The following is a 22,463-nucleotide window of genomic DNA, read 5'->3' as shown; positions in this document are numbered from 1 at the left end:
ACACCAGCTTATGGGAGAACTACATACCTAGAGCACAATGATGAATTGTTTATACTCAGTTGTGTTTACCGTTATGTTCTCAGCTATGAGGACAACCCTTATATTAAAAAGCTATGCAACTTATTTATTATACCAATTATAGGGATTCTATCAAGGATTCCATCCACTGTATTATACAGCATCCTCTTTTTAAGGATCCATGGGAGAAACTGATCTCACTATCAGGGAAAACGATACTTTCTTTATGAGTACTGCGAATCTTGCCCTGACATATTTCCCTTTTCACTCGGCTGCTGGAAAGCTTTGGACAAAATTTACAGACAACCCGATTGGAACATACTGCGTGTGTTCCATTGTATTTATCCATGGCTTTATTTTCTTTGTCCCCACATTATCCTTCACCTCAATGAAATTGGTTCTTTGCTTTATCCTTTTACAATTTGATGAATTGTCTTAGATTCTTTATGTTGTGAGGTAGGCTATAAATCAGAGAAAATACTACATAAAAACTGAAGTTGCATTTGAATCAAAAATTATAATGGACATATTTATACATTGTCTTTCACTACTTAATTTCTTCCATGGTTCCATATTTGTGGTACTTACTTTGAGTGTGTCTCTGACCTGGGCTCTGATAATAGGACCCAAGATCCCATCTTCTTTGATATTGGGATTCTCCATGCGTTTGGTGAAAGACTCATCTTGGTACTGCTTGTAGACAACCTTCTTATAATGTTTTCCAATTTGGTTTGAGAAATTATCCAAATGCAGAGATCTGTATTTTCTTAAAGTGAAATGAAATTAAAAAAAATTAAACCGTTCGCTCAAATAAAGACCCCAGGAGGATGAGGAAACCCTATGCTTAGAAAGAAGTTCTGCTCTTGAATTAGCTAAAATGCTAATTTTCTTTTAAAAAAATTCTTAACGTGGTTTGCAAAGTCCCAATATCTGCTCTCTAGTTGGAAAACTGGAAACCTCTCATCTGTCTGTCTTCTCCACCACTGATAAAGTTGTAGGTGTGGTTAGAAAAGGCTACCTAGAACTTCCTGTCGCTCTGGTCACTAGAACAGACCTTAGAAATCTCTGGAAAAAGAGCTATCCAAAAGCAATGAGAGGATAAGAGACTCTTGAGAACTGAGAACAAACTAAGGGTAGATGGGTGGTGGGGGAGAGGGGAAAGAGGGCAATGGGCAGGGAGGAGGGCACTTGTTGGGATGAGCACTGGGTGATGTATGGAAACCAATCTGACAATAAATTATATTTAAAAAAAAACAAAAGGAATGAGAGGGTATACTGTGAATTTTTTTTTCTCAAGTCTTCCTTATCACTTAATTTGTGGTACCCTTAGTGACTGACCAGGTATTTCTCAATCTCTAAAGATATGTTCCACCCAGGAAGCTCTGACTATTTTTATTAGACGTAGTTCTGTGCTGTTGGGCTATCCCTTCTACCATCCACCCGATCCCAGTGCCAACTAAAAAGCAGTCACTTTCACCCATCTTCTGTAGTTCTTATGATAAAAGATTTGGGGCAGCAACATGAACCACTTTTCCTTTTGGTCCTCTTTATTGCCTTAGTTTGCAAAAACAGAAGCGCCATGATAGAACTGATCCATTTATGCCTTTATTTTGCACAATAAAAAGCACAGACTGTTGCCAGAGTCCTGGAACCTTATTGCAGTTCTGCCAATTATTATTATCTGATTCTTGAGCAAGTTCCTTTTCTGCCCTTCTTTCTCAGTTACATTTTTTGAATAGCAGATTCGAATAGCAAATACATTCAAATGATTTTGATTACAGTGAAAATGCTCACTCACACACTATATCCCATCAATCCCATGTCTCTGACCATCCCTGAATTTTCTAAATATTCACTTGCATTAATTTCATGTGTATAATTCTAGAGCATCTTTATGCAACTATGAGTTGTAAATATAAATACACTTATAGTCTCATTCCTTAGCAAACAGGCAGCTATTTTATACTTAGTGCTACACCTTGACTTTGTCTTGTATTTTCCCAGCTTTATTGAGGTGATTTTGACAAACAAAAATTGTATATATTTGAGAAGTACAACATGATGATTCATATATGTATGTATGTGATTACCATAATTAAGGTAATTAACACTTCCATCACCTCACCTAGTTACTATATTCATTTTTGGGGGTGAGAATACTTAAGGTCTACTGTCTTAACAAATTTCAAGTATACGATACCAACTATGGTCACCATACTGCTTACTAGGTCCACATTTAAGTGAGATCAGGAGATCATACAGTATTTGTCACTTTGTGTTGGGATGTGTCTTAGCAGTATGTTCTGCAGCTTCATCCATGTTGTTTTAAGTGGCAGGCTTTCCTTCTTTTTTAAGGCTGAGTAATATTTCAGTGTGTGTGTGTGTGTGTGTGTGTGTGTGTGTGTGTGTGTCTGGAATTTTCTTTCCCCATTCATCTATCACCAGACCCTCAGGTTGTTTCCATATCTTGGCAATTGTGAATAATGATGCAATGAACATGGGGCACAGAGATCTCTTTAAGGTATTGCTTTCATTTCCTTTGGATATATATTCAGCAGTAGGATTGCTGGATCTTGTGGTACTTCTATTTTTGATTTTTGGAGGAGACTTCTTACTATTTTCAATAATGGCTATGCCAAATTACATTCTCACCAACAGTGTACAGAGTTCCATTTTCCTCACATCCTCACCAACTCTTGTCATCTCTTTTTTTGTGGTAGCCATCCTCACAGGTATGAGGTGATAATCTCACTGTGGATATGATTTGCATTTCCCTGATGACTAGTGATGTTGAACATCTTTTCATGTATCGATTTGCCATTTATATGTCTTCTTTGGAAAAATGTCAACTTAGGTCCTTTGCTCATTTCTAAAAGTTTACTTTATTTTTTAAAAGATTTTATTTTTAAGTGATTTCTACACCCAACAAGGCGCTTGAACTCACAACCCTGAGATCAAAAGTCCTACCCTCCACTGACTGAGCCAGCCAGGCACCTACCTTCACCCATTTTAAAATCAGGTTGGGTTTTTGTTTGTTTGTTTGTTTGTTTGTTCTGCCATTGAATTTTTTATATATTTTAGACATATGGCTCACAAATATTTTCTCCCATTCCATAAATTTCTTTTTCATTTTGCTGATTGTTTCCTTTGCTGTAGAGAAGCTTTTTAGTTTGATGTAGGCCCACTTATTTTTGTTTTTGTTGCCTGTGCTTTTCGTGTTATACCAAAAAAGAATCATTGTCAAGATCAGTGTCAAAAAGCTTTTCCCTTACCTTTTCTCCTTCCATTTAATTCTTTAATCTATGTTGAGTTAATTTTGTGTATCCTATAAGCTAAGGGTCCAATTTCATTCTTTTGCATGTGGCTATCCGGTTTTTCCAACATTATTTATTAAAGAGACTATCTTGTCCCCATTGTATATTTTAGTGCCCTTGTCAAAGATTCATTGATTATATATGCATGTGTTTATTTCTGGCCTCTATTCTGCTTCATTGGTCTGTACTGTTTGATTAGTATAGCTTTGTAATACAATTTGAAATAAAGAGTGTGATGCCTCTAGCTTTTGGTCTTCTAGTACAATATTGTTTTGGTTATTCAGGGTCTTTGTGGTTCCATATAAATTTTAGGATTTTTTTTTCTATTTTTATGAAAAATGCCTTTGGAATTTTGATAGGGATTGTATGGAATCTGTACACCACTTTGATTAATATGGATATTTTAACAAATTAATTCTTCCTATCCATTAACAGAGAACATCTTTCTATTTGATTGTCTCTTCTTCAATTTCTTTCATCAGTATCTTACAGTTTGTGGTATATAGATCTTTTACCTCCTTGGGTAAATTTATTCCTAAGCATTTTATTATTTTTAATTCTATTGAAATGGGATTATTTTCTTAATGTCTTTTTTGTATATATTGCTGTTAGTTTAATAAATGCAACCTATTTTTATACATTGATTTCACATCATGCAACTTACTGCATACTTTTATTAGTTCTAATAGATTTCTGGTGGAGTCTTAAGAGTTATCATCTGCAAAGAGAGACAGTTTTGCTTTTTGTTTACCAAGTTGGATGTCTTTTATTTCTTTTTCTTGCCTGATTGCTCTGGGTAGGATTTCTAGTAAGATGTTGAATAAAAGTGGTGAGAGTAGTCACTCTTGTCTAGTTCCTGATCCTACAGAAAAAGCTTTCTTTGAGTATGATGTTAGCTTTGGGTTAATTATGTGGAGGTACATTCCTTCCATAGCTTACTTGTTGAGAGTTTTTATCATGAAAAGATGTTGAATTTTGTCAACCACTTGGCAAATGGTGCTCGTGTCAAGACAAAGACCAAGTGGGACTGTGGCTGAGTCCAAAATGGGACAAGGCTGTTTCCAAGTTTGTAGATGGGAGCACTGTCAGAAAACCTACCTCCTAAGCATGAGGTGCCTTCTAAAAATATCTCTCCTTGGTCTTGGCTTCCACTGGGAAGATTCTGGAATTTCTCAAATCCTACCTGGATTCCAAAGCTCTCACAGAAGCACTTTTGTTTGTGGCAGCTGTCAAATTACTACTGTTATGGAGGGATACGATCGGGGGACCTCCTAATCTGCCATTTTTTCCTCCCTTGACTTCTTAATCTAAAAAATATATCTTGGACAACTTTTATATCAGTATAGAGAGAGTGACTACAATCTCTTTTGAAAACAGAGGCATAGTATTCCATCATACGGACGTGCCATAATTTATGAAACTAATTTCCTATTGGAGGGCATTTTAGGTGGTTTCCAAACTTTTGCTACTACTAACAGTGCAAATATCCAGTACGTACACCCATTTCACAGGTGAACAAGTATATCTATATAGTAAGTTCCCAGAGCAAGATTGCTGGGTCAGAGGGTACGATGCATTTACAATTGTGAGCCTATGCATTTGTAACTGTGATGCGTATTCCCAAATCATCTTCTAGAATGGCTGTACCAATGTACTCTTCCACCAACAATGTGCGCTAGTGCTCGTCTCCCACGGCCTTGCCAACAGATTGTATCATCTGCACTTGTGGGTCTGAGAGGCGGAAGACAGTATCTCAGTGAAGTGTAATCTGCAGTTCTCTTACGGTGAGTGAGACGATTTTTCAAGCGTTTGAGAGCTACTTGCGCTTCTGAATTTCTCCCCCTTTCTGACAGCCTTTCTAATCTACAGAATAAAAGCTGTGTCTCACCTGGAGCATTAAAGTAAAACTAACAGAAAATGTTCAACAAGTGATCGCTGCTGTTACTAGCCACTACCGCTGCCGCTGCTGAGTTCCCTTGGTGAGTTTAGAGTAATTCCAGGTTGATTTGTACAAAAAGACCTGAATCCAATACATGTATTCCCTTGAGAGATGTCAGTTCATGACAGTTCATGCCATGCCTTTAGGACTCTGGGACCTTTCTTTACACAGTGGTTAAGACCCCCCAAAACTCACTTGTCCATATTCGCTGGTATTATCGGTGCATAGTCCCAAATGACTTCCTCTGCAGCAATGAAGTATTCCCACCTCTTAATGTGCCGCCTCTGGTCGCGAGTTAGTTTCTTAGGATTCCTGGTTTTCTTTGCACAGCTTGCAATGTCTATATGAGCCTGCATCCCAGCTGAATTAGAATATAAGGGCAGGGAGAGATTTTGAGAGAAGAAACTGAGGCTGGTCAAAATGTAAATCTTTTAAATAATAACAGTAAAAGTAATGCTCAAGCAACTTCTGAACGTTTTGGTCTATAGTTCTTTTAGCACAGTAGAGAAAGGGGCAAGAATAAAAAGCAAAGAGAGGATGGGTTAGGGAAGAAATTTGGAAAGATTTCCTTTGCTTCTTTTAGAGGAAAAAAAATGTAACTTCCAGATCCTTAAAATCTTACGACTTAGGTCTTGTTGATTTCTCATTTTCCCTGTCATCTGTCCCTTTATTTGTAAAATGGAGATGATAATAATAGTATATGCTGTATAAAATTGTTGTTAAAAATTAAATAAGTTAATATAAGAAGCACTTAACCTTAATAATGTTAGTTTTGTTGTTTTTTATTATTTGGGACTCTATCTTCTTGGGGTATTATGACATTTCATGATTTCAAATATAATTTTGACTGCTCAGTGTGAACAGGAAACAAAATGACCCCATCAAAGTGTCCCTTTCTTATGCGTCTGGCTTTTGTATACATTGTTTTGGTACCAAAATAATTTTCTATAGCGATATCATTTACTTACACTTTAGTCCCTGTTTATATAGACCTTCTTCCCAACAGCTTTTTTAACATTTATTTATTTTTGAGAGACAGAGAGAGACAGAGTACGAGCAGGATAGGGGCAGAGAGAGAGGGAGACACAGAATCCGTAGCAGGCTCCAGGTTCTGAGCTGTCAGCAAAGAACCTGACTCTGGGCTCAAACTCACGAACTGCGAGATCATGACCTGAGCTCAAGTTGGCTGCTTAACCAACTGAGCCACCCAGGCGCCCTTCTTCCCCAACAGTTTTAAAACAACAATGTGTAATAATAGAACAATTAGTTATTTTGTTTACATGATACCACATAACAACCTGGGCTGATTTGTTTCCCCACCCGAATCAACTGATGTTCTTTAAACTCACTGCTCAGCTGGTTTAATTCTATGTTTTTTCCATTAAACACACATCCATTGGGTTCCTCCTTGTCCCAGGCTTTGTGTTCATCTTGTTATAAAAGATAATCTTTTCATGTTAAATCTTCTGCACTTTCTGTAACTTAGTGCTTCTCTATAGTGCTTACAGATGTTTTATTTGTTCTGGCACCTAGGTTTTTTTTTTTCTTTAGCTACATACTAAATACCCCCAGGAAGAATATCTCTATGTATGAGTTTATTTCCTTCCTTCTTTTTCCTTTTGAGGAAGTAGAGCCCTCTTTAGTTTTTGCTTCATTTTAAAAAACCTTTGTCAATTTCCCCACTTCCTCCAACTCATGCGTTATATTAAGTCTAAGAGCAGAATAACTAAATTCTGTTCTCAGGACTAAGCATATATGTCTGGGGTGTGGGTGGCTTGAAAGGGCAAAGGAGAATGAGGGAGTTAGTGCCTGGGAAGAAAGGATCCCATGTTCACAAGCAAAACTTTGGAAGAATTTCTTGCCTTGAAAATGACTTGGGAAGAGAGAAGATATGATCCACTTTCCCTTTGGGCCCACAGTCATGTTTGCGGTAGTGGACGTAGAACTGACAAGGGTGATGGCTGAGATCTTATGATGATTCTGCTCCAAGACCTGGCCGTTGAAATGAATGGAGAACAGTTCTGGCCCAGAGCTCATTCCAATCAGATGCCAGCTAATGTGGTCATGGGCACAAACAGTGATATCTGAGAGGGAGAGATGGGGAGTGAAACAGGCAGTCAGCACTCTGTAATAAAAAAAAAAAAATCACTCATGAGCTATGTACTGAGCACCTGCTATGCATCAGGCATTGTTTCAAGGGGTATAGACACTCCAGTTGTGGTTCCTGCCCCAGCAAAGCAGACATCTGAGTGACGGGCAAGCAAGTGGTCACAACTTAAGTGGTACGCAGAGGTAAGAATAGAGCCCACAGATGAGGAAAGTTAGTTCAGAAACACAAGGATTGCTAAGAGATGAGGCCAGGGAGGGAAAGTAGGTCACCAACCACCCTGGTTCACCTGGGCCTGAGGAGTTTCCCAGAATGCAGGACTTTTAGTGTTAAGACTGGGAAAGCCCTGAGAAAGCCTGGGCAGCTGGTCACTCTAGAATCAATCTGGGCTCAATTGGAGGGAGGCACCAGAGCCTCCAATAAGGCTGAGTTCAGGGGCATAAACTTCTCAACTGGATAGAGGTCGAAGCTCTGCCTAAGGGAGAGATGTGACGATGCTTTAAGAAATTTTTAATCACTTCTTTAACCACTTGTTGATTGTTTAAGTGACAAGGCAATGAATTCCTCTGTGGGATATAGGCTCTCCTTAATGCAGTAGGCCACTAGGAGCATTTCATGGATGAAGTAATGAAAACTGAGAATAAAAGCTGAGTTTGGCTCCTTCTTTGTGCTCACGGTGACTGGGAACGTGCTAATTTTCTCTGTGGGAGACTCTAAGCCTCCTTCCATCCTTGACTTGGGGTTTAAATTTCAGATCCATAATTACCAGATGCGACATTATGGAGCTGAGAATCAGTCCCTTACCTGCAGAGAGACTGAGGGGCTTGTATTTTTTAGAAGACCATTGTAACCAGGCAAGGATTCCTAGTATCACGGATGAGAACAAGAAGCTAGAAGCTGCAAGCAAGAAGCTAGAAGGTAGGAGGCTTTGATGGAAGTATTTACCTACCCCATAAAAAATGCTTATGCTGAATTAAGCATTTGATAACATCTGTATTAGCATTTATCATATATTTAATTTACCATGCTCCAAAAGACAATTGCACAGCATTAACTTTTCTCAGTTTCTACTAATGGCCCCCTATCTTGCCTCTCCTAAGCCCAAATACTCTCTCTCTCTCTCTTTTTTTTTTTACTATAAATTCATAAACTCGATGCCCTGACCGAATTACTAATTTTTTTGCATGTAGCTTGCTTTTGTTTGACTTCTATATATTTACACAAATGATTCACTGTTCTGGGACACAGATACAATGTCTCCTTGACCACTCCTCTCTAAGGATTATAGCACTGGAAATGCTACTTTATATGTAAAAAAAGAAAATTCCTCCACACCCCTCTGCACCAGGACAAATGGTTGATCCATTTTTGTAAATAGGCACATTTACAATGACAATGGATTTCCAAGGGCCACACTAAGCTAGAGAAGTGAGCAAGGCTTGAACGCAGACCTCCTAAGATAGAGGGCAATTAACTAAGTTTTGGAACTCTGAATGGAGAAACCAGAGTCATCGGAGTATGTTTGTAACAACAAACTCTGGGAACAACAAACAAACTCTGGGAAGACAGAGTCAAATGAAACAGAATGCAATTTAAAAGCAATATCCAGACCTCCACTCTTGACAAGTTTGACAAGTTTCGTTTTTAGTAAGCAAAGCCACTTGTGATTTTCAGGTACAGAAAATGACCTCTGAGAAGTATGGACTTCTTTAATAAAATAATATTCTCATTTTCCATTCTTTTTCCTCAGGATCTTTGGTTCCAAGTCATTTCTATTGGAAGGGTGGAAGAAGTCTGGATGGGAATCAGTTTTGTTGTTTTTCTTTCTCTTAATAGTGGCTATGATTTTGCTTTTCCACAAGAACCTCCATACAGATGGAAAGAGGAAACCTCCTACATGCCATTGACAATTCCTCATCCATCACCTTGTGAAATGCCAGTGGTAGTTTTGTATGTGGGGTCCTTCTCCTAATCTATCAACCTTCACTGTGCGTGTATTCCTTGTATTCTTTCTGCTGACCCTTCCTGCCAGGGATTGACCTTGAATTTCTGTTTTGCAAGGCTTCCTTTGTGGAAGAAGGCATGGTCACCATGCAGCAGGGACCACAGAACTCACTGAAGGAGACTGAGCTAATATCTTGGAGGTCTTCCTGGAGGCACAGGCCAAGGTGACGCCTGCCCAGAACCTTACATATAATAAGGCTGCACACTCTTCCTCCTAGGTAGCTTCCAATTGTTTGTTGTATTTGTTGTAAAAAAAAAAAAAAAAAAAAAAAAAAGAAAGAAAGAAAAGGATGATAGAATCTGGAGAACCACTGAATTCGATTATGTTATCTTTCTGATTAGGAGTTGAAAAACAGCGAATATGAGTATGGTCACCTTCCGTGGGGCTTTAAGGAAAACAGCGGGATCAAAGGTGCTAATGGTGCTGCTGTGGCCGGGTAGCGTGCGGCCCGCGGGTTACCTGGCATTGTCCCGTTCACGTAACCATTGACTGTGTACATTAAAGACGATGACTGGCTCCAGCTCTTGCTTTCGTCAAACACGGCAAACATCAGCACATGTTGTTTGTCAAACATCTTCTGAATCCCATCCTCAGTCAGGGTGCCTGTGAAAGAAAAGACACGCTTTTTAAGCATCCTAGACACAAGACTCTCGTGAGGTATTCCTACATAGGAAAAAAAATCTAAGGCAAGCAATCATAATAGCTTTAAGAAATTCTTATTTTAAAAAATAGCATCTTTAGCAAGTAATAATGCCTAGAAGCTTATTAAAATTCTGGTGTCCACCTTAAGTATTTTCTTGGATACCTCAGAGCCTTGAGGAATGGGGACTTAATGGCAAATTTGATCTGGCACAGAGAAAAAACAATTGGGGCTGTCAAGGCTTCAGGAAAAGCGTTGATTTCCTCCAGTATCAACAGGCCCATGAATAGGTATTTTAGCTCAGTTGGCCAAGGACGTTTCAAGTTTAATACAGCCATCTTGCCTGGACGTGTAGTGAGACAGCAGGTCAAGATTAATCCATTCTCATGTGAGGAGGAAACGCAGCTGAGAGTCAAATAAAAGAAGAGGTTTTTATAAGTTTGAAATATCTTTTGTCAGAGCCATCACGGTGTCTTTGATAGGCAGGCAGTGAAAACATATGTTTGTGCAGTGAACAAATGAATTAGGAAGGTATGTATATGCGGTATGCCTGTATGTATAGACAGACGCTGAATCAATCATATTATTTCCCACAGTGCAGTTCGCTGTGGTAGTTTGTTGTTTTAATGGAAGACGGGCTGAATCCTCTGGGGGTGTAAAATGAAAATTCACGCTTGCTCCTAAGCCCAGCCGATGAAGTTTTGTTATAAAGTCAACTGAATATGTTTGAAACCTGCCACCCAAAGTGTTCAGCTTGTTTATAAGACAGGAAGCTGGTGTTTTGTGTGTTTGTAAACCAAATTACCAACCTAAACCTCAGGTACGTTAGTCTAAGTTCTTTCCAAGTACTCTCAGCAACATATAGGCTGCTGTACACTTTCAAAGAGACTTGGCCTTGAGGTAAGTGTTAGGGTCACACAGGCAGGGCATTGGAACATGCTCTCAGACAGAGGTTTACTTAGGAGAGTCTCCCAGCACTGAGATGAAGGAAGGATTAGGGGAAACACGAAGATTCCAAACCCTCAGATAACCAATGTCAGGCAAAGAGCTGGTGTCCCACCCCCTTCTCCCTCTGCCTGATTTACAAAAAGGTACCAAAATTCTCTCGAGCCTCATTCCATGAGAGCACTTCTTATCCTTTCAACATCTTAATCGTTGCTGATTTTTCCTTACCTTTCTTACAAATAAGCAGAGGTCCAATCAGCCCGGAGTTGAAGTCCTGTACCAAATTTTCATAGGAGTAATAGGTGTGTGTGAGGCACGGAGGGTCATTGTGAGTGGGCCCGCTGTCCTCACTGATATTCCACACATAGGTGTATTCCTGGCCTGGAGCTATAGCATCATCCAGCTTTTCCACAGGGAATGTGTGGTCAGAGTAAGACGCACCTGGAAAAGAAAGGCGTGAACACATCTGGACGGTTTCTGAGGACTACTTTTTCATCTTCTTCAAATATGGGGGAACGTCCGATCTCTACAGAGATGTATATACCTTTCCACAGTGGACCTGCATTAGTTGGAAAGATTCACATATACCCACTTCTGTGTTTATGCAGTTGTAAGGGTTTTGCATCCATAGTGAGCTGAGGTGAATAAAAAATGCTATGAGTATATTTTTGTTAAAGTTTAAGAAGTTAATTTTACAGGGTATCTAAATGATTATTACTTAAATAAAATCAGAGAGCTGAATCACCTTTGATTGGTAAATCATCTCAGAATATGAGAATGGGTTCTATTTCTTATTAAAAAAAATTTTTTTAATGTTTTATTTATTTTTGAGACAGAGACAGAGCATGAGCAGGGGAGGGGCAGAGAGAGAGAGGGAGACACAGAATCGGAAGCAGGCTCCAGGCTCCCAGCTGTCAGCACAGAGCCCGACGCGGGGCTCGAACTCACGGACCGTGAGATCATGACCTGAGCCGAAGTTGGACGCTTAACCGACTGAGCCACCCAGGTGCCCCAAGAGAATGAGTTCTATTTCTATTTTCTCTGTGGTGCTTGACAAGACATCTTCCATTTAACTTCCTATTAGCATGGGATGGGAGTATACCCAGAGCTGTTTCCATATTGTTTTGTGTTTCTTCTGTATTTCGTATCTTCTTCCCAACCTCTGCCACCCTCAGCCCTGCCTGATCGCCGTATCACGCTTCCACCAACTGATCAGTCTCACTTTCCCCAGAGCCTCCGAGTCCAGCTCCTCTGTGCAGTCTAGCTGCCCTTGCGAGTATGAAATGTGTCTACCTTCTGAAGTTCAGATGTCTTACTCCCGTTTTTTGTGTACCTGAAGACCGACTGCTAATGTACGTACTTGGCTTTCCGGACTGGTGGGAGATGTAGGAATGGGTCTTCCTTATTGGAGAGAGGGAGCTAGGATTCTGAAGATGAAAACAGGGGCAAAGGCTTGGGCGGGTCGTTCAACAACAAAAGGAAGATGTGGCCAGAGATGAAGCAAAGGAGGTCAGGAAGGGGAGAGGTCAGTGTTGTAGATAGCCAAGTGCCTGAGGTGTGCCGCGTTTAATTAGGTGAAAGTTTCACTATCACTATCTGGTGCCAGAATTTCTCCTGTTCAGTGCAGCAGCTTGACAAATTTGAGGCGGAAGGGAGATCATCAGAGTGTAGACATTGGCAGACAATTAGGATCAGGAAAAAGGACTAAGACATTTTACGTGACGGGGTAAAGGGCCAGTGAAAACTATTCTTACGGAAGTGACTGTGCTTTTTGAAAACAAAGGATTGATTTCTTCCCTTCCATTCTCTTTCCTTGTTCCTTTTCGTCTCTTTATTCCTCCTTCTCTCCCTTCCTTCCTCTCTCTTTTTCTGCCTTTTATCATCTTTATTGAAGTATAAATTGCATACAATCAAATCCACCAATTTTAAGTAGAACATTTGCTGAATTTTGACAAATGTATATAGTTGTAGAGCTACCTCCACAATGAAGGTACAGAATAGTTCTATCTCAAGGAGGTTCCTTGTGCCATTTCCAGTCAGCACCTTCCCTTACCCTCTGGGCCCAGCAGCTACTGCTCTGCTTTCTGTCATTATAGTTTTCTTTCCCATAAGGACATACAAATGGAAAAACACATTATACACCCCCTTGTGTTTGTTAGTGTTAGTATGGTAGATCTTTTTCCATCTGTTACTTTGTCCTGTCTTTGTCTTTAAAGTGGATTTCTCAAATTCAGCACATAGTAGGGTCTTACCCAGTCTTACAATTTGTCTCTTAGTCGTAGTGTTCTGCCCATTTGCTTATAATGTAATTATTGATATGGTTGAGTGGAAGTCTATGATCTTGCTCTTGTTTTCTATTTATCCATCATGTCTTTATTCCTTATCTTTCTTGCTTTCTTTTGGCTTGAGTATTTTCTTATAGTTTCTTTTTATCTCCACTTATTTTATTAACTTTGCTTTGTTTTCTTAGTGGTGCCCTTCAGCTTACAAGATACAACTTTAACACCGCAGTCTACCATCAGATAATATGGTATCGTTTCACTTATAAGAAATTTGCAATAGAGGGAGGGGCCAAGATGGCGGAACAGCATGGAAGTTTTTGTGCATCTCTCATCCATGAAATACAGCCAGATCAACAGTAAACCAACCTGCACACCTAGAAAACGGATTTGAGGATTAACACAACAATCTGCACAACCTGAACCACAGAACTCAGCAGGTACATGGCACAGAGAGGTGAACTGGGGGAGAGAGAAGCCAGAGAGGGTAGGAAGCTGTTTTTGCTTGTGGAGAGAGGATGGAGACGGGGGGAGAGTACGGGAAGGCACCCCTCCCACCCCCCCAGAAAGCAGCTGGAGAGAAAAGGAAGAGTACGCAAGGGACTGAACAAAAAAAGGGAGAAAGGAGAGGGTTTAAATTCCATCAAGACTCTACAAACAGGAGGAGCACAAAGTCTGAAACTCTGTAGCTCGATACCTGGTGGTGCTCTGGTGGGAAAGGCAAATCCCCATGAGCAGAGAGTGAGGTCCAAGGGGTCCTCAGGCCACATGGGAGAGAGGCAGTTCCCCTGCAGGAAGGATACCTGGTAGAGGCTATGTGGCCAACCCACAGGCAAAGGTCCCAGCAGACCCCAGAGAACAACCACATTCGCTGGTGCTAGAACAAGGTCATTAAAGGTGAAGCCTGGTGCCAGATGTGTGTTGTGATTTTCCATAATCCTTGAAAAGCTGCTGCTACACAATCACGTGAACTTTTTCTGGGGGGGGGGCTGGCACTGAGCTGCAGTCTCTGGCATCAGCAGCAACACAGTCCCATGAACGTTCCTGGAGGCAGGCAGCCACCAGGCCATTGCTCAATGAGACCCTCCCCCAGAAGGTCTGAGCAGGTCAAAGTCATGGTCCCACAGAAGTGAGGGGTTGGGAAACAGCACCACATCTGAGATAAAACTCAGGAGGGAGGTGCTGCCTGGCAGGCTGATGGCTTGGTCATGAACAGTGTAAAAGCTGGGAGTGGACAGAAGCCTGAGACAAAGGAGGGGTGCTTGCTTGCCGGTAAGGGAGAGCACAGAGTTCTGATACTAGAGACTAGGTAGCTGGGTGACGCCATTTTCACCCCTCCCACACATGCGCATACCTGCCTACATGAGCCACAACAATCCACCCCAGAAAGCTAAGCAGCGTCATCTAGTGGAGAACAGAGTCATTACACTAAGCCCCACCCAACTGGGCCAACTGTGCTCTTGAGGACCTCTCTGCCTGCCTAGTTTACAGACTATAAAGTACTTCATAGTTTGACTTCCAGGGGAAACCGATGTAATTTCAATCATACTTCAGTCTGTTCGCTGATCCATCTATTCAATTTTTTTTTCTTATTCTTGAATAAAGAGAAGATATTTATTTTTTATTTTCCATATTTATTAAAAAGATTTTTCTTTAATTTTTCTACTATATTTTTACCTTTTTGTAAATTTTTTAAATTCTATTTTATTTCTATCATTTCGTTTTATTCTATTTCACTGTATTCATTTTTTTTCAAAATTTCAAACGTTTTCTTCTTTTTTTTTTCCTTTTTTTTTTCTTCACCTTTTTTCTCTAATCTACCAAGCTCCTTTCAACAACCATACCAAAACACACCTAGGATTTGGCATTCTTTATTTGATTTTTTTGTGTGTTTTTTTTAATTAAATTTGTTTTACTTTATTAATTCCTTTTCTTCCTTCAAAATGATGAAACAAAGGAATTCACACCAAAAGAAAGAACAGGAAGAAATGACAGCCAGGGACTTAATCAACACAGATACAAACAAGATGTCTGAATCAGAATTTAGAATCACGATAATAAGAATACTAGCTGGGGTTGAAAATAAATTAGAATCCCTTTCTGCAGAGATAAAAGAAGTAAAAGAAAGTCAGGATGAAGTAAAAAATGCTATAACTGAGCTGCAATCTCGAACAGAGGCTACGGTGGCAAAAATGGTTGAAACAGAGCAGTGAATCAGCGATACAGAGGACAAACTTATGGAGAACAATGAAGCAGAAAAAAAGAGGGAGACTAAGGCAAAAGAGCACATTTTAAGAATTAGAGAAATCAGTGACTCATTAAAAAGGAACAACATCAGGGGCGCCTGGGTGGCGCAGTCGGTTGAGCGTCCGACTTCAGCCAGGTCACGATCTCGCGGTCCGTGAGTTCGAGCCCCGCGTCGGGCTCTGGGCTGATGGCTCAGAGCCTGGAGCCTGTTTCCGATTCTGTGTCTCCCTCTCTCTCTGCCCCTCCCCCGTTCATGCTCTGTCTCTCTCTGTCCCAAAAATAAATAAACGTTGAAAAAAAAATTAAAAAAAAAAAAAAAAAGGAACAACATCAGAATCATAGGGGTCCCAGAAGATGAAGAGAGACAAAAAGGGGTAGAAGTTTTATGTGAGAAAATCATAGTGGAAAACTCTCCTAACTGGGGAAAGACACAGACATCAAAATCTAAGAAGCAAAGAGGACTCCCATTAGATTCAACAAAAACCAACCATCAACAAGGCACATCATAGTCAAATTTACAAAATACTTAAGCAAAGAAAGAATCATGAAAGCAGTAAGGGAATAAAAGTCCTTAACCTATAAGGGAACACAGATGAGGTTTGCAGCAGATCAATCCACAGAAACCTGGCAGGCCAGAAAAGAGTAGCAGGATATATTCAATGTGCTGAATCAGAAAAATATGCAGCCAAGAATTCATTATCCAGCAAGGCTGTCATTCAAATTAGAAGGAGAGATAAAAAGTTTCCCAGACAAGAGTGTGATGCTAAGTGAAATAAGCCATACAGAGAAAGACAGATACCATATGTTTTCACTCTTATGTGGATCCTGAGAAACTTACCAGAAACCCATGGGGGAAGGGAAGAAAAAAAAAAAGAGGTTAGAGTGGGAGAGAGCCAAAGCATAAGAGACTCTTAAAAACTGAGAACAAACTGAGGGTTGATGGGGGGTGGGAGGGAGGGGAGGGTGGGTGATGGGTATTGAGGAGGGCACTTTTTGGGATGAGCACTGGGTGTTGTATGGAAACCAATTTGACAGTAAATTTCATATATTGAAAAAAAAATTAAAAAAAAAAGTTTCCCAGACAAACAAAAATTTAAAAAGTTCATGACCACTAAACCAGCCCTACAAGAAATTTTGAGGGGAAATCTCTGAAGGGAGAAAAGACAAACAAAACAAACAAACAAACAAAAACCAAAAGCAGCAAAGACTAGAAAGGACCAGAGAATATCACCAGAACTCCAACTCTATAGGCAACATAATGACAATAGATTCATATCTCACTCTAAAAGACAAAGGACTAAACGCTCCAATAAAAAGACATAGGGTAACATAATGGATAAGAAAATAAGACCCATCTATATGCTGTTACAAGAGACCCACTTTAGACCTCAAGACACCTTCAGATTGAAAGTAAGGGGATGGAGAACCATCTATCATGCTAATGGTCACCAAAAGAAAGACAGAGTAGTTATATCAGACAATCTAGACGTTAAAATAAAGACTATAACAAGAGATGAAGAAGGACATTATATCATAATTAAGGGGTCTATCCACCAACAGGACCTAACAATTGTAAACGTTTATGCTCCAAATGTGAGAGCACCCAAATATATAAATCAATTAATCACAAACACAAAGAAACTCATTGATAATAATACCATAACAGTAGGGGACTTCAACACCCCACTCACAGCAAGGGATAGATCATCTAATCAGAAAATCAACAAGGAAACAATGGCTTTGAATGACACACTGAACTGGATGGACTTAACAGATATATTCAGAACATTTCATCCTAAAGCAGTGGAATACACATTCTTCTCCAGTGCACCTACAACGTTCTCCAGAATAGATCACATACTGGGAAACAGATCAGCCCTCAACAAGTACAAAAAGATCGAGATCATACCCTGCATATTTTCAGAGCACAACACTATGAAACTCGAAATCAGCCACAAGAAAAAATGTGGAAAGATAACAAATACTTGGAGACAAAAGACCATCCTACTAAAGAATAAATGGGCTCACCAAGAAGTTAAAGAGGAAATTAAAAAGTACAAGGAAGCCAATGAAAATGATAACACCACAGCCCAAAACCTCTGGGACACAGTAAAGGTGGTCATAAGAGGAAGTATATAGAAATCCAGGCCTTCCTAAAGAAGGAAGAAAGGTCTCAGATACACAATGTAATCTTACACCTTAAAGGGCTGGAAAAAGAACAGCAAATAAAACCCCAAACCAGCAGAAGACAGGAAATAATAAAGAATAGAGCAGAAGTCAATGCTATTTAAAGAAAGAAAGAAATAAAAAAAACCCCAGTAGAACAGATCAATGAAACCAGTAGCTGGTTCTTTGAAAAAATTAACAACATTGATAAACCACTAGCCAGTTTGATCAAAAAAAAAAAAAAAAAAAAAAAAAAAAAAAAAAAAAAAAAGGAAAAGACCCAAATAAGTAAAATCAAGAATGAAAGAGGAGAGATCACAACTAACACTGCGGAAATAAAAACAATAATAACAGATTATTATGAGCAATTATATGCCAATAAAATGGGCAATCTGGAAGAAATGAACAAATTCCTAGAAACATATACACTACCAAAACTGAAACGGGAAGAAATAGAAAATTTGAACAGACCCATAACAAGTAAAGAAATCGAATTAGTAATCAAAAGTCTCCCAAAACACATATGGCCAGTGCCGGATGGCTTTCCAGGGGAATTCTACCAAACACTTAAAAAAGAGGTAACACCTATTCTCTTGAAGCTGTTCCAAAAAATAGAAATGGAAGGAAAACTTCCAAACTCCTTCTATGAAGCCAGCATTACCTTGATTCCAAAACCAGACAAAGACCCCACTAAAAAGGAGAACTATAGACTAATTTCCCTGATGAACATAGATGCACTTATCCTCAACAAGATATTAGCCAACCGGATCCAAAAATACATTAAAAAAATTGTTCACCACGACCAAGTGGGATTATACCTGGGACGCAGGACTGGTTCAATATCCGCAAAACAATCAATGTGATACATCACATCAATAAAAGAAAGGACAAGAACTACATGATCCTCTCAGTAGATGCAGAGAAAGCATTTGACAAAATACAGCATCCTTTCTTGATAAAAACCCTCGAGAAAGTAGGGATAGAAGGATCATAAAAGCCATATATGAAAGACCCAATGCCAATATCATCCTTAGTGGGGAAAACCCGAGAGCTTTCCCCCTAAGGTCAGGAACAAGACAGGGATGTCCACTCTCACCACTGTTATTCAACACAGTATTGGAAGTCTTAGCCTCACCAATCAGACAACACAAAGGAATAAAAGGCATCCAAGTTATCCAGGAGTAGGTCAAACTTTCACTCTTCACAGATGACACGATACTCTATATGGAAAACCCAAAAGATTCCACCAAAAAACTGCTAGAACTGATCCACGAATTCAGCAAAGTCGCAGGATAGAAAATCACTGCACAGAAATCGGTTGCATTCCTATACACCAATAATGAAGTAACAGAAAGAGAAATCAAGGAATCGATCCCATTTACATTTGCAACACAAACCATAAAATACCTAGGAATAAATCTAACCAAAGAGGTGAAAAATCTATATGCTGAAAACTATATAAAGCTTATCAAAGAAATGGAAGAAGACACAAAAACATGGAAAAATATTCCATGCTCCTGGATAGGAAGAACAAATATTGTTAAAATGTCAATACTACCCAAAGCAATCTACATATTCAATGCAATACCTCTCAAAATAACACCAGCATTCTTCACAGAGCTAAAACAAATAATCCAAAAATTTGTATGGAACCAGAAAATACCCCGAATAGCCAAAGCAATGTTGAAAAAGAAAACCATACGCTGGAGGCATCCCAATCCCAGACTTACAGCTGTATTACAAAGCTGTAATCATCAAGACAGTATGGTACTGGCACAAGAACAGACACTCAGATCAATGGAACAGAATAGAGAACACAGAAATGGACCCACAAATGTATGGCCAACTAATCTTGGGCAAAGCAGGAAAGAACATCCAATGCAATAAAGCCAGTCTCTTCAGCAAGTGGTGCTGGGAAAACTTGACAGCAACATGCAGAAAAATTATTCTGGACCACTTTCTTACACCATACACAAAAATAAACTCAAAATGGATGAAAGACCATTAACATTAAGAACTCAGGCAACAACAGATGTTGGCAAGGATGTGGAGAAAGAGGAACCCTTTTGCACTGCTGGTGGGAATGCAAACTGGTGCAGCCACTCTGGAAAACAGTATAGAGGTTCCTCAAAAAATTAAAAATAGAACCACCCTACAACCCATCAATTACACTACTAGGTATTTATCCAAGGGATACAGGTATGCTGTTTCAAAGGGGCACATGCACCCCAATGTGTAGAGCAGCACTATCAACAATAGCCAAAGTATGGAAAGAGCCCAAATGTCCATCGATGGATGAATGGATAAAGAAGATGTGGTATGTATGTGTGTGTGTGTGTGTGTGTGTGTGTGTGTGTGTGTATAAACGGAGTATTACTTGGCAATCAAAAAGAACAAAATCTTGCCATTTGCAACTACATGGATGGAACTAGAGGGTATTGTGCTAAGCAAAATTAGTCAGAGAAAGACAAATACCATATGACTTCACTCATATGAGGACTTTAAGATACAAAACAGATGAACACAAGGTAAGGGAAACAAAAATAATATAAAAACAAGGAGGGGCACAAAACATAATAGACTTTTAAATATAGAAAACAAGTAGGGTTACTAGAGGGGTTATATGAGGGGGTTGGGCTAAATGGGTAAGGGGCATCAAGGAGGAATCTACTCCTGAAATCATTGTTGCACTATATGCTAACTAACTTGGATGTAAATTAAAAAATAAATGAATTAGGGGCGCCTGGGTGGCGCAGTCGGTTAAGCGTCCGACTTCAGCCAGGTCACGATCTCGCGCTCCGTGAGTTCGAGCCCCGCGTCGGGCTCTGGGCTGATGGCTCAGAGCCTGGAGCCTGTTTCCGGTTCTGTGTCTCCCTCTCTCTCTGCCCCTCCCCCGTTCATGCTCTGTCTCTCTCTGTCCCAAAAATAAAAATAAACGTTGAAAAAAAAATAAATGAATTAAAAAATATAAATAAAATTAATGCTTTTGTTAAAAAAAAGTAATTTGCAACAGTATATTTTCATTTCCTCCCTCCCAGCCTCTGTGCTATTTTGTATTGTACATAAATTTTACTTCTGCATTTATAATATACCCCACAATAAATTGTTATTATTTTTGCTTTAAAGTTTAGGTAATTGATGATCTTTTCAAGAGATTTAAAATGAGGAAGAATTTTCTCTATATTTACCCATTTCTGGAGCTTCTTATTGCTTCTTGTGGATCCAAATATCCTTTTAACATGATTTTTTTTCTGATTAAAAGACTTTCTTTACCATGTTTTTCTGGTCTGCTAGTGAGAAATTATTTCTTCTTTCCATGCCTAAGACAGTCTTTATTTTGTTTGTTTTAAAAGAGTATTTTTGCTTGGTATGGAATACTAAGTGGGCAAATGGCCCTCTCCTACCCCACACCAGTACTTTAAAGAGATCTCTAATTGTCTTCTGGCTTGCATTGTTTCTAATGATGTCTACTGTCATTCTTATTTTTGTTTCTGGGGTTTTGTTTTTTTCAGTGCTTGTAACATTTTCTCTCATTCTTCTTCAAAGCTAGTCAAATTTATTAGTGGGGGGTTGTATACCAACTTCAGTGACACTAATGTTAATAAGCTTGATAACCCACTACCATTGGACCAACCAACATTTTCTGTTTATCACAGGTCTTTAGCAACTTGATTATGATGTGCCTTGGAGTGGTTTTCTTCATGTTTCTTCTTCTTGGTTTTGTCAGGCCTTTGTAAGCTTATAGTTTCATCACATTTGGGAATTTTTTATCCACTATTTCTTTAAATATTTCTTCTGTTTCTCCCCATTCTAGGATTCCAATTACATATATGTGATGTCTCTTGATATTGACCCATAGCTTAGTGATGCTCTGTTCATTTTGTTCGGTCTTTTCTGTCTTCATGATTCATTTGGATAGTTTTTATTTCTATATATAATATTTTCTAATATTTTCTTCTACAGTGCTGTTAATCTCAGTGTACTTCCCATTTCGGCTCTTGTATTCGTCTGTAAAGTTTCCACTTACGTATTTTCATACCTTCTGTCACTCTTCTCATCATGCTCTGGAGCATATGGAGAATATTTATAATAGCCTGTCTTAATGTCTTTGCCTGCAAGTTCTATTATTTCTTTTCTCTCTGGATCTGTTTCTTTTGATTAAGTATTTTTTGGTTATGGGTCGTATTTTTCCTGCTTCTTTTAATGCTCATTAGTTTTTATTAACCTTGTGAGTTTCACATGTTGGTTGCTGGATTTTATTGCATTCCTGTAACTAATATTGAGTTTTATGCTTGTCACCTCCAGAGCAGTCTGCAGCCTAGACTAATGTTATCCAACTCCTGTGCCTTCTGATGATTCTACCTCTCCCCAGTGCCCATTAATTAGGCGGTCTTTCCACTTTTGATGATGGGGACATAAACTATGTTTATGTGTGTGGTCCAGGGAGTGTTCTGGCTGTTTCTGTCTGGTGGTATTTTCCTTACCTTCAATACTTTCCTCACATGCACGTGCAGATCAGTATTTAGTTGAAGACTTGACAGGACCGCTGTGTAGATTCTCAAGAACTCTTTCTTTGTGTCTATACCATCCTCTTCAGGATTCTGCCCTATAAATCACAAGTTCCAGCCACTCTGGCCTACCAAAAGTCTCCGTTTCCTTAACTCCAAGAGACTGTTGAGCTCACCATGAGACCATTCATCCTCTTTGTGCTATGCCCTGGAAACTCACTCAAGGCAGGGAGCTTGAATACTCCTAGGGCCCACTTCATTTGTTATTCTTCTCTCATGGAGGATTCTCTTGTGT

The 22,463-nt window shown here is 39.4% G+C and overlaps 1 protein-coding gene across 2 annotated transcripts in view; it reads right to left on the bottom strand.

The window, feature by feature from the left end:
* The window catches only part of F5 (coagulation factor V), a 75,587-nt gene that overhangs the window by 32,752 nt on the left and 20,372 nt on the right, over positions 1-22,463 (bottom strand). For both annotated transcript variants that reach the window (XM_047077031.1, XM_047077032.1), the window contains exons 4-8: positions 11,197-11,409; positions 9,843-9,986; positions 7,134-7,355; positions 5,467-5,632; positions 607-784 (exon numbers count right to left, since the gene is read on the bottom strand). In XM_047077031.1, the coding sequence (XP_046932987.1) occupies positions 607-784; positions 5,467-5,632; positions 7,134-7,355; positions 9,843-9,986; positions 11,197-11,409 (923 nt within the window). The remainder of the gene's footprint in view (positions 1-606; positions 785-5,466; positions 5,633-7,133; positions 7,356-9,842; positions 9,987-11,196; positions 11,410-22,463) is intronic.

The sequence above is a fragment of the Lynx rufus genome, unplaced genomic scaffold (assembly GCF_022079265.1).
Source record: "Lynx rufus isolate CCGP_SWC_20201006 ecotype Redwood Valley unplaced genomic scaffold, mLynRuf1.p SCAF_15, whole genome shotgun sequence".
Taxonomy (NCBI): domain Eukaryota; kingdom Metazoa; phylum Chordata; class Mammalia; order Carnivora; family Felidae; genus Lynx; species Lynx rufus.
The sequence above is the reverse complement of the archived record's forward strand: the minus strand, read 5'-3'. Positions and strand labels throughout refer to the sequence as shown.